At 31.0% G+C, this 13,327-nt stretch overlaps 1 protein-coding gene across 1 annotated transcript; it reads left to right on the plus strand.

The window, feature by feature from the left end:
• The first annotated feature begins 307 nt into the window (after window positions 1–307).
• LOC114383814 (exosome complex exonuclease RRP46 homolog) lies at window positions 308–3,241 on the plus strand. Its single transcript, XM_028343550.1, has 7 exons — window positions 308–640; window positions 722–822; window positions 1,110–1,130; window positions 2,029–2,101; window positions 2,194–2,261; window positions 2,424–2,556; window positions 3,150–3,241. Exons 1-7 carry the CDS (start codon window positions 415–417, stop codon window positions 3,239–3,241), a joined length of 714 nt encoding a protein of 237 aa, XP_028199351.1. The 5' UTR covers window positions 308–414.
• Window positions 3,242–13,327: the final 10,086 nt, after the last annotated feature.

Consider the following 13,327-nt stretch of genomic DNA (forward strand, 5'->3'; position numbering starts at 1 on the left):
TAGGTCTTTAGGGAACCTTTAAATCCTAGTAAGATCCCTGAGTATGCCTTTAGAATTCCATTTGTCAAAGAATTTGTGTATTCTGTCATATCGTCATCAGCACCAGATGTATGAGCATAGACTTCTACAGCACTCTGAAGCATAGGCATTGCATATAACAAGTACTTGTCAAAGTTATGAATGAATGGCAAGGCTAAGTCTCCAAAACATGAAAAAATAGAAGGCTTAATAGACCTATGGAGCTGATTGCTGGACAAATGCATAAGAAGTTCGGTCATTGTCTCTTTTTGGTTTTCTAGTAGTGGTAGATTGACAGTGCAGCCTTCCTTTTGTTTCTTCTTTTGAGCAAGTTAAGTTCACTGTTTCAAGTATTTTGGGATCCACAAGGTGGGGACGTAAAGGATTGGGTTTCCAATGGAGACTGACAGACCTGACAGCCAGACTCCCAATCAACTGAGACCCCTGGCCTGCTCCTGCTCCTGCTCCATCCTACATCGATCCCATGGCTCGGCCAGTTGGGCTCAACGTGAAACTAAAGTGCTTGCTGCAGTTTACGGGCCCAAAGCTGGAACCAAGAAGAACGAAAACCCCAAAAAAGCATCCATTAAAGTTATTTGGAAACCGAAGACTGGACAAATTGGTTAGAGAAATACTATATTCAACTCGACACTTTCTTTTCCTTTTAAGAAACAAAATTAATATATTGTTTACATTGGTTTAGGAAAAGTGGAGAAGGAGTATGAGATGATATTGAAAAGAACTTTGGAAAGCATCTGCATTCGAACAATATATCCCAACACCACCACTTTGGTTATAGTCCAGGCAAGTTTTGTTCTCAATATTAGAAATTTGGTTTGTTACAAATTTTATAATTAGTTAGATTCAAAGAGCATGGTGCAATTCAACTATTCTTTTGGTTTTACTCTAATTTTGATAAGGACTGTGTTGCTGTGTGGTTCTTTTGTGTGAATGGTTCTCAGTTAAAATTGGAACTTTTATTTTCTTGCCTTCGCATATATTTATTGTCGTTGCTGATTGCTTTATAAATTGTTAAGTGACATGTGTGATTTGTATTTAACTGATATCTTCACTCTTTGTTTCTACTGCAGATTGTCCACGATGATGGTGTTGTATCCTATTTAAAAATTTAGTTCTAATATGATTTATATGGTAACTATTTCTTTAAGGTTATGATATGTCTACTTTTACTCCAACCTTCCCTTTTAATTTGGCAATTCTTCACTTTGTGATTTGATTCAACGTGACATGTATTCCTTAGGATTTTTGTCTGATGTGAAAGTACGTCACAACTTGTCATTCTACTTTAACCGTATTTTAAGTGGGTAGTGACATAGTGTTATACTTGCTTGAAAATAGAAGGAAAGACTAATCCTTTGAGAGTCCTGAGGTGCTGTAATAGTTCTTTATTTTTCCGTGAAAGATTTTTGTTATTTTTCTAATCACTTTATGGTAATTTGTTCCCTTTTCTTGACATCAAAAGGGAAATCTATGAGATCTTGTCGGCTTGCCATTTTGATTGCTTGTGACATGCATGACAACTTATAATAATTTTACTGATGATCCATACACCATAGCTTACATGTGTGAGAGCAGTTTCATCCCTTTATTTTGAATTTATTATGTTTAATTCATAAAATCTTTTAGCCATCTTCCTTTTAGATTTTGACCCTTTTGATTGGTATGAAAAATGGAGAAATTATATTTTCCGTAACGTCTAGCCAAAACATTTATGCTAATTTTACAATTCAGGTTCAATGGTCAACTATTAAAATGGGTGGTGGGTAGTGACCTAGTGGTATTCAGTTACTCTATTCAGGCCTTTAGGGTCGAGTTATTTCTTTTTTATGACTTTGAAAGAACAAATTGGATTACCATCAATTCCATCAAATACATACATTTCAGTTTGATTTTATTGTTTATTATATGAGGGGTGGAGACCTGAAGTGCTCAATAAATAATATATATGATTCTAGATCTTTTGCTCCTTTTTCTTGACTTAATATGTAGCTTCTTCCATGTGCAATAAATGCAGCATGCGTTGCACTTGTGGATGCGAGAATTCCCCTAAAACATCTTGTTGGTAATCTAGACTTGTTGGTTTATTCTCTTTTGGTTTTTTTTCTATGTTTTTATTCTATTAAAAATAATGAATTCTCATCCTTGTCTCTACAGTAGCAATATGTTGTTCTATAACAGACAGTGGTTGTATTATATTGGACCCAACCAAAGATCAAGAGGAGGTTAGTAGAATCACTTTTGGTTCATTTAAAGTGTTATTATATTTTCACCTAATGTCTATTGAATTGAGTAAGCTGAATAAAATTTGGTCTACATTTACCTTATTTGTATTTGTATTCTAAATGCATTGTGGATAATACAATTGTTTTTTTATCTTATGGCAGAAAATGAAAGCATTCATCAATTTAGTTTTTCCAAATACAATTGTTTCTGTCCTCCCAGAGGGATCACTACAGGAGGGTAGTGAGACTATGGCACATGGAATCATGACATCTATTACACAGGGTGCTATGTCAGGTATTCTGTCGCATTTTCTTTAACCTTTTTTAGTTACTACCCTCAACAGCAATTTTTGTGCCATAAGTTTCTATTTTTTCCAACATTGGCCTAGTGCTTTATCATATGCTTGCATAGTATGTGCTTGTGTAGGTTTTATTTTCTGCTATGATTGTTGTGACTCTGAAAATGAATGGAGTTGCCTCCAATTTTATTAAATTTTAGGAAAAATTGGAAAAATCGAAAAAAGTATTATACCCAAATCTAATTGGGCTTGGGTCATGAATCTATTAAAGCACTTCTGGTGGACTTGCTTGTTCATTCTTCTTTCCTTATTATGTATTTTTGGGTTAGGCCTACTGACCTATAAATAAGTAAAATGAATTAAGTAATAAAATAAAAATGGAAGAAAAAAAGGGAAGAAAAAGAGGGGTATTGGACAAAACTAAAATGGAATCCATTCCAACAATTCGTATTGTATTTCATTCTATTTTTAACATTTCAAACAATGTTACTCATTCTCTGTGGCTTGTGTGAAGTTATCATTTTTTTATCGGCATGTGTGAAGTTATCATGCTATGAATACAATATTAATCCAGCAATCATTGGTGCAGGTTTGGGAGGGTTTGTGGCATGCAGAGCACTCTCACAAAGGAATACTGATCCTACCAAAGCTTCACGCCCTTGGGACATTGCAATACTATAGAAATACTCTTACTCCCCCCCTATCCTCAAAATAAATGATATAACTACTATAGTGAAAGAGAGATTAAGTATATATATCCTACCACATTTTCTTTATGGTTCTGGATTCAGATTTTTTTTCCTGGGTCATGTTGATATAGCTTTTTAATAATTATGTGCTTGTTTAGAATATAGCTTTGTGTCCCTACAGATCATTAATTTCAGGCTTACACTTGCACTTATGTTTTCTTCATTGCTAATCTAGGATTAGGATACTTTTAATTTTGAGCAACCACACAATCGTGTTATACATATGACTAGCTGTAATAATTTTATTTCAATAACAAATTTGCAGGTGTAATAATTAGGATACACATAATTATGCATAACGATTTCAGTTGTATCGCATAATTTTTTATAGTATATTAATTTCATTGCAGAATTTGGACCGGAGTAGTATAATTTCATTGTTGAATTAAGTCTTATATGAGACATTAAGTATAATTATATTTGCACATATAGTTACTGTCATTATTATTGAACATAAAGCACAAAAAAAAATTAATAATTCTACATCGGTTATAAGCAAAAACTGATGTAGAATGCTATTACATCTACGACGGTTGTCTCAAGAAACGATGTAGAAAGTACCCATTCTACATCGGTTATCAGAACAATCGATGTAGAAGGGTATAGTATACTACTACAGGTTTGGAAGCATGCGATGTAGAAAGAAAGACATTCTACATCGGTTATCGGCACAATCGATGTAGAATGGTATAGTATACTATTACGGGTGTGGCAGCATGCGATGTAGAAAGGAAGACAGTCTACATCGGTTATAGCCACAACCGATGTAGAATGGTTAAGAAAAATCGACATTCTACATCGGTTCGTCGTTAATAACCGATGTAAAATGTCTTACTTTCTACATCGGTTTTTGCTAATAATCGATGTAGAATGTTCACTATTCTACATCGGTCAAATAACCGATGTTGAAGGACACAAGACTTTCAACATCGTCTACTACGATGACGCATCATAATCGATGTAGAATGGGTCAAAGAACCGATGTAAAAAGATTATTTTCTAGTAGTGTACCTTTTCCATTGGCATGGGTCTTTTCATAAAACTTTCTTTAATTTCCGTCGGTGCTCCCAATCTCTATACCATGTGTAACTATATAAGTTATTTTACAAAAAAGAGTAATATTTTTTAAAAATTCTCACAAAACCTCTCTTAATAAGGAAACAAATAGAAAGAGAAGGGTTAAATAAAATAATTAGTAATTTGATAGAGAAAACGAATGAGTAAAGGATGATCAATGCAATCACCATATCACCAAGTATGTGAATTAACCTGAACAAGATTGCTTTAATCTAATCGATGTTCTTTTTTATGGTAAACCGATAATCTTGAATTTGAGCTTTCAATGCACCATACATAAAGGATGATTTAAAGCCACTCATATTGGCTTGGCATATTGTCTACACCCTAGACCTTATATGTAGCAACATCAAGACCACATCTAAATCACAGGTCCCATTCTTAAGAATGATCTCCTTTCTTTTATCAATGTATCATGAGCATTAATTGTTTCTAATTTTATGTGCATGCTATAACGTGTACCTTAATATACACAATAAATTTTTGGAATGTTGTGTTGATGTGATCACACAAAGAAGTACTATTTTTTAAAATATAAAACTAATGTAACTAAAAAAAAAGTCAAAAATGGCTGGGGGATTGAAATTTTTTTGATACATGTCTATTCCATACTCCTTTACTTTTTATAAATTGTGTCATCAAAATTTATCTTAGAATATTATACTCTCAAATTATAATTTAACATGTTTAACTTATTAATATAATAAATTCATAAGCCACGAGTAAGTAATATTTGTAAAATATAACATAGATGTAAGGGAGTATGGAACAAAAAAGAAATATAATCATTTAGAGGGAAAATTCATATTCAAGTTTTACCGTATGCAAAAATTCTACTAAGACGAGCAATAAACACATATAGCGAGTGAAATTAATCTTTAACCCAATGTGTTTGATAACACATGTGGTATCTGACTCAAGAACAAAAGACAATATTAAGTTTGGTAATCCAAAGGGTTGACGTGATGGTACGAGATCCTTCTATGGACACTTGATTAAGAACAATTTATTTAGCTGAAAAATCTGTATTGGATTCATATTATGTGCAAAATTCTATTAGGCAAATGATAGACACAAACATCTAGTGGGGTTAGCCTCTAACCCAGTGTGATAGTTAACACATGTGGGCTCTGCCCAAGAGAAAAAAGATATTAAGTTTGGCAGTACAAAGTGTCGACGTAAAGGTATGAGGGTCCACTCTATTCACATGAGTGAGAATGATATATTTAGTGGAAGAATTTATGTTTGATTCTTATCATGTGCAAAATTCTAATGGACAAGCGATAAACATGAGCAGCGAGTGAGATTAGCATTTGACCCAGTGTGTTGACAAACCCTTGTTGTCTTTGACTCAAGGGCAAAAAAATAAAAATTAAGACGGATGTAATGTATTGGATATTGTATTAATTAGACTTTTAAGAATATTTTAAAATATTAAAATCCCGAATATTAATTTAATCTATTTTATTTTATTATCTATCCGGTTTTAAATTGTGGAATTTAAACTATCAAGGACAAAAATGATAAAAACAAAATCAAATGTTTAAGAACAAATATTTATTTCAGGATGGACATATTAATGATTTTAATTAATGAATCTAAATCAAGCAATGCAAATCTTAAAATTGTATTCAAACAAACTAAGACAATTGTAATATTTTAATTTTTTATAAACTATAGGGGGGATACACGCGTATCCCCTAAATTTATGTTAGTTAATTCTCTCAATGGAATATTAGTCTAACTATAAAGATTAATGTTTTTATAATTCCGGGACACATTCTATTAGTATCTTTAGTAACTGATAAATCCTTTTTGCTTTTACATTAACTGAGGTATATGGATTAATATTTAAATATAATAAAAAATTCAATAAGATGAAAACGTATGGCTAGTATTGATATGGCAGTGCAATACCGTGATTACCCTAAGTTGACCAATTACTAACTCATTGCGGTGCAGCAGAACGCTATCATAAACGAATTTTGTGTATGTTCTTACAAGACGAAAGTTTTCCTTTTGTGTACAACGACCCAATATAATTAGTTAATTTATCTTTATATACCTTTAAGGGGAATGAATATCGCTCATTTGAGGGCCTCCTGAACGTCATCTTCTTTTAAAAAATAATCATGTACCATAGATAAAGAAACATTATATACTACTTTTTCTGCATTAGAGATTCAAGGTAAAAGTAAAATTAATAAAGGCATTTATAAGCTACATTGTAAATACGCATCCAAAATCATGTTTTAGTATTGAGAAATTGAATTGTTTTTTTATATGTGGACTGAGAATTTAAACTATCGCTAATTGCCTAATACGGATGTTTCTTTATCGATGCAATAATGCTCTAAGCCTAATAATAGTGTTAATAAGTTAAGCTAATTTGGTTGCATATTGTCAGACCCCATATGTAAGAACATCAAGACCACATCTGAATCACAGCTCCCATTGTCAAGAATGATATCCTTTCTATTATCAATGTATCATGAGCGTTGTTTCTAATTTTATGTGCATGCTATAACGTGTACCTCAATATACACAATAATTTTTTGGATTGTTGATGTGATCACACAAAGAAGTACTATTTTTTGAATTATAAAACTAATGTAACAAAAAAAAGTCATAAATGGCTGCAGGTGGACTGAAATTTTTTGATACATGTCTATATTCCATACTCCCCTACTTTATATAAATCGTGTCATCAAAATTTATCTTAAAATATTATACTCTAAAATTATAATTTAATGTGTTCAACTTATTAATATAATAAATTCATAAGTCACGAGTAAGTAACATTTTTAAAATATAACATAAATGTAAGGGAGTATGCAACATAAAAAAATATAATCATTTAGAAGAAGAATTCGTGTTTAATTTTTACCGTGCCCAAAATTTTACTAAGACAAGCGATAGACACCAATAGTGAGTAAGATTAATATTTGACCCAGTGTGTTTGATAACACATGTGGTATGACTCAAGAACAAAAAAAAATGAAGTTTTTTATTCTAAAGGGTTGACATGATGGTACGAGTTTTTCTACAGTCAATTGAGTAAGAATAATTTATCTAGTCAAAAAAATTATATTTGATTCATATTGCGTCCAAAATTCTATTAGACAAACGATAGACATGAACATCGAGTGGAATTAGCCTCTGATTCATTGTTAGTTAACACATGTGGGCTCTAACCCAAGAGAAAAAAGGATATTAAGTTTGGTAGTCCAAAGTGTTGGCGTAAGGGTATGAGGACCCACTACATACACATGAATGAGAACGATATATTTAACAGAAGAATCCGTATTCAATTCTTATCGTATGCAAAATTCTAATGGACAAGCGATAGATAAAAGCAATGAGTGAGATTAGTCTTTGACCGAGTATATTGGAAAACACCTATAGTCTCTAACTCAAGGGCAAAAAAAAGAAAAACTTAGGTCAGATGTAGTGTATTGGATATTGTGTTAATTAGACTTTTAAGACTATTTTAAAATATTATTAATCCCAAATATTAATTTAATCTTTTTTATCTTATTATTTATCCTGTATTTTTTAAATTGTAAAATTTAAACTATCACGGACAAAAATGATAAGAACAAAATCACATGTTTAAAAACAATTTTTCAAGATAGACATATTAATCAATTCAAATCTAGCAATGCATATCTTAAGATTGTATTGAAACAAAATAAGACTATTATAATATTTTGATTATTTTTATAAATTGTGGGGGATACACGCGTATCCCCTAAATTTATGTTAATTATTTTTATTACTAAAAAAAAATATTTTAACGTTGATTCTTTAATGTTTTTCACGACAGTTTGAAAATTGTTTTTGAAATCGTTGTCATAAAAAGTTAATAATTTCCACCAAAGTCTTCAAACCGTCTTAGATTCATTCTTTTTATATTGGTTTTTCGCGAAACTGTCTTAAAAATTTATTTTTTAAAGATGTTAAAAAATTGATATTTTTAAGATGATTTGTTTTACAACCATCTTAAAAAATACTTTCTAAGACGGTTGTATTAAAAATCATCTTACGAATAATTTTTTTTTCACCGTACCAGTCTCTCTCAACTCATTTGCACTTACTAAGCTCAAATCACAAATCCTTAGTTCAGTTACAAGTTCTTTTTCCCTTAGTATTTTTAGTAAGCACTTTTTCCCTTACTATTTTTAATAAGCATTGGTTTTGAAAGCTACTTATATATAAAATCCTGAAACTCTTGTATACATTAATTTCTCCACAGAATATATAGATCTCATTCAACATAATTCAATGTGAAAAATATAGAATCTTGTACACAAACTTGATCTAGAATGATGACCAATTAATTACCTGTAAGCAAAAAGTGAAAAAAAAGGAAACTATTTAAGGATTGCAGTCCGATGGCATTAAACAATGAGCAACATCCACAACCATAAAATAAAGAGTACGTGCTTTAGTTTCACTTGCAAGATTTAAATTTATTGTCAAACCATATACTTATCTCTCTCTCTCTCTCTCTCTCTCTCTCTCTCTCTCTCTCTCTCTCTCTCTCTCTCTCTCTCTCTCTCTCTCTCTCTCTCTCTCTCTCTCTATATATATATATATATATATATATATATATATATATATATATTCTCACATTAAGCCATTGCCTTCCTTCAAAATTACGGTTCCAGCAAGAGCATAAGCAACAACTAGAGGTGGTGAGGCAAGGTAGGGATGCACACGACGGTTCCCGAACAACACAACAGCGGCTACAATGTCTGTACAAGACAATATGAGAACTATATTATTTTGGCAAATATAAAGCAGAATATGAAAACTAATTACGGTAAATTTAAATAATTATACGAGACTTGGTAAAACTAAATTTATACAAAGGTTTCTTGATCATGTGTAATTAGCTTCTGTTGATCTTGCTGCAAGACGAATTTAAATTGCAAGAACATACAAAAATACCTACTTGATTTTAAAACTCACAAAAGTTACCCCGCTACCAAATTGTAAATATAACAAAAGATCACTTCCCCTTCTAGTATCATAATCTAAGCAAAGGAAGCCTCAACGCAATTGCATTAAGAAGGGAGAGTTAAGCAAGCTCTTAAAATACTTATGAATAATTAATATTAATAATGAATTTTTTAGAACATGATTCATATTTATCAAACATTCTAGATTGGTTATATAAATCTGTTTATACGTTGTTATATACAATTTTGTAAAATTAACTTTGTCTGTCACCAAAAAATTGGCCCAGGCTCACACACTAGTAAAAATTAAAAAAAAATGTATTGTTTCATTAAAATTGAACTAGTGCTAGTTAGTTTCATTCAAATTCAAATATTCTAATGACTAATCTTTCATATAAATTAGCTATAGTCATCTTTTTAGAAAACATATTTTTGCATAAATAAACTTGAATTAAAATACATTAACTCGTTGTAAAAGACATTAATTGTAATGATGTGATTTTTATAAAATTTATCAATTGAATGTGACTCTTCCTCAAATATATATAAAAATATTTTTAAATAAAAACATTCTTTATGAACAAACTCATTCAATATACTTAAAATGCACCTTAATTCTCATATTTTTATTTACCTTTTTTTATTTTCATTCACTCTATTTTTCTTCTTTTCTTCTACCAAACGGACCCAAAGTACTAACAGGTGAGGGCAAATTAAAATTAAAATGAATGTACTTGTTCACTCTCTTTGTGCATAGAAAGTATATATTATAATTGTACACGTTAATTACATGTATAAAAATAACTAATTGAGGAACTAAAAAAATTTATATAACAAAAGACCATGTACTATTGATAAGTGAGGCTTATCCATGTTGTTCCACACATACAAAAGAAGGGGCAGGTAAAAAAATCATTAATGTGGAATTTCTTTTTGTTAACAAACACGATATCTAGCCTCAATCATTCAACTTCAGAACATAAACTAATAAATCACATTTGAAGAAAATCATACCAGCAGTTGACTAGAAAAATTCATCCAGATCCTTCCCCGGCTCTGCAAAAAGTCACAGGAGAACAAATTTCAGAACATCTAAACCATATGGGTTTTACACAAACAAATTTGCAAGGTTCCAAATCAATAGAATTATATATGTATCAAAACATCTCATATCACTTGTATAACCATATGGGAGCATAGGATGACAGATTCATCACAAAATCATCATTTAAAACATGATTAAAGGGTGAAGAATATAGCAGTGCAGCAATCACGTTTTACTGCAATAGCCCCTCAAAATCTAGAGCACTAAGACTACAAACCAAAGGATTTTAGCATAGAAATATGACATAATTTATATAATCATATGGTTAGCTTAAGGAAGTATAAATCACTACCAAATCATCATTTAAAACTTGATTATGGGTAGAAATATACAACAGGACAGTAGTTGTACTACTGCAATAAAAGTAGAGGAATTTTCCAAGCTCATACAATCGTAATACAAGGTTATAAAGCTCAATTCATGTCATTTTAAGAAGTTAATTTTACAAAGGTATGCTTAAACAGTGGATGGCAGCAGACTAGTGTGAACAGTAATTTGGTTCCCAAATTAAAATTTAAACAAATAAATCATGGTAAGAGCAAGCAATCCTATGGAGAGATAAGGTAATTCTCTCAATTCTAACATCCAAGACCAATTATATAAGGATATTTTGAGATTGTTTCTATTAAACGGATTCAGAGGCATTTCTTGAAAGAATGTTCACTAGTTTAACGGGGGAATATTATGGAACATGTTGGACATTTTAGTGTAATTGATCTCTTTATTATGTTAAAATAAGAGTGCACGCTTGTTTTAATGTAATAACGAGATGTTCGGTTTAGGCAAATTTTGGAAGTTACATGGAAGTTACTAAAACTTCCATCAACGGTTGGAAGTTAAGTTACATGGAAGTTACTAAAACTTCCATCAACGGTTGGAAGTTACATGGAAGTTACTAAAACTTCCATCAACGGCAGTTTTTAAAAAGAAATAACTTCCATCAATCGCCAAAAACCACATTTTCTTTGATCATAAATAATCATTCTGGTTCAGAAAGCATAACGGGTGACAAAACATACAAGACCAAAACAAAACTCTTGAATTATAATCTTCTGATTTTATCCGATTGAACAATTTTGGTTGAACCCCGAAATTTGATTCAATCTGAAAGTGTTATACACGACTTCAGATTTATCCAGCATCATCTCGATTTTTCAAATTAACCAACAGAACATAGGCTTATTTGGTTCAAGGTAAAATGAAGCTAGGAGTTGTGGCTATGACCCTAATGGTCTATTTTCCTTTTTCTAAATTACAATAGTTAGCACAAAGTTTCAGCAATTAAAATTCTATAGTTGTGCGTAAACTTATTATACATAGAAGTTTGGTTTATCTATACTGTAGTAAAGTTTATAATTACAATAATAAAATGGGAGCAACGAGGTCAATCCTGAGTTAGTAATACCTGAGTTAGTAATAATGGGGTCAGTGTTACTTATTCATCTCTTAATTGGCATCTCACAAGGTCGACGCCAACTGTGCAGAAAATCAGATGTTTTTAAGCATCAAAGCATCATTATATGCAATCTTTTTTACTTGTTTGATAATTAATATGAGAGAAACAAATAAAACTTATCAATTCATAGACATAACCAAGTTTTGTTGTTATGCATGAACTTGCCTACGGTAATGTTACTCATAAAAACTAAAGTCTTCCCCATAGTATATAACAATGAAATATTTATTCCTTAGCAGCAAGATACCTCGTGTTAACATCTGTACCATAACAGGCAAAAAAAAAATTCAGAAATTTAAATTGATAGAACTAGTAGCTTGTTCTCTATTCTCAACTTATGATGTCTTAGAAATAAAATGTTGGAGAAAAAAGGAAAGAAAGATTTAGTCACATTATGTAGATTCATCCCTGAGAACGTGTTAATATCTTCAATATAACATATTTGTTTTTGAAGTTATCGATGCTGAATGCATAGCCAGTTACATACTTCACTCCCAATTCTTAACAGTGTCTCTAAGGATGGACATGAGAGCAGTAAATCCAGCCTTATGGTCATCACCTTCTTCCATGTTTCTCTTCTTTACATACTTCACTCTGAATATGACTTGGCACAAGACCCATAGATAAAATGGCAAACATGCATATTAGATAACAATATAAACCTCCAAGAAAAGGACCTATAATATTTCCAGTACTTATTTGCATTAAACCTCCATCAGTTTGACCAATGAAGCTATACAACAAAACAAAAATTCTAATGAGGTCTATTTTTCATTAGGTTATGATGCAGGATAATAATCTCATTTACAAAATTTAAATCCTAAATAAAACAGTAAAACTAGTAATATACTAAACATGAAATATGAAATTGGTTACAAGAAGAGGAGGTTTACTTGACCAGAAGGGAGGGACACTGGAGAGAAAAATGAACAATATAACCCCAACACTCCAAATATTAGCTTAGGGTCCATAGCTTCTCTCAGGAGCAACGTTGTAACAACCCATTTTTCATAGACTACATTAAAAATGATATTATTTATAAATAAATAGAGTTTTATAAAATGAAAAGGTTTTTATAATTAAATAAATAAGGAGAAATAACTTTATTAATTAAAATAATGATTTTAGAGAAAATAAAGAGGGTATTTTATTTATTCATTTGATAAGGAATAAAATATAGTTTGTTTTTATAAAATAATAAAAATAAATAAATAGAGTAAATAATAAGTTGTAAATACCCTAAGTATAAGTAGAGACGCGTTAGGTTAATTTTCACACCGACGATGCCTCCTCTTCCCCTCTTTTTCGTTTTTTCCCTTTTCCTCTCAAAACCCTCTCTTTTTTCGCAGACCACCAAACCTGGCTCAGAAAAACGACAATCTCGAACTCATTTATCGTTGGATCATTGTGAAATTT

The sequence above is a fragment of the Glycine soja genome, chromosome 14, assembly GCF_004193775.1.
Source record: "Glycine soja cultivar W05 chromosome 14, ASM419377v2, whole genome shotgun sequence".
In the NCBI taxonomy this organism is placed as follows: Eukaryota; Viridiplantae; Streptophyta; class Magnoliopsida; order Fabales; family Fabaceae; genus Glycine; species Glycine soja.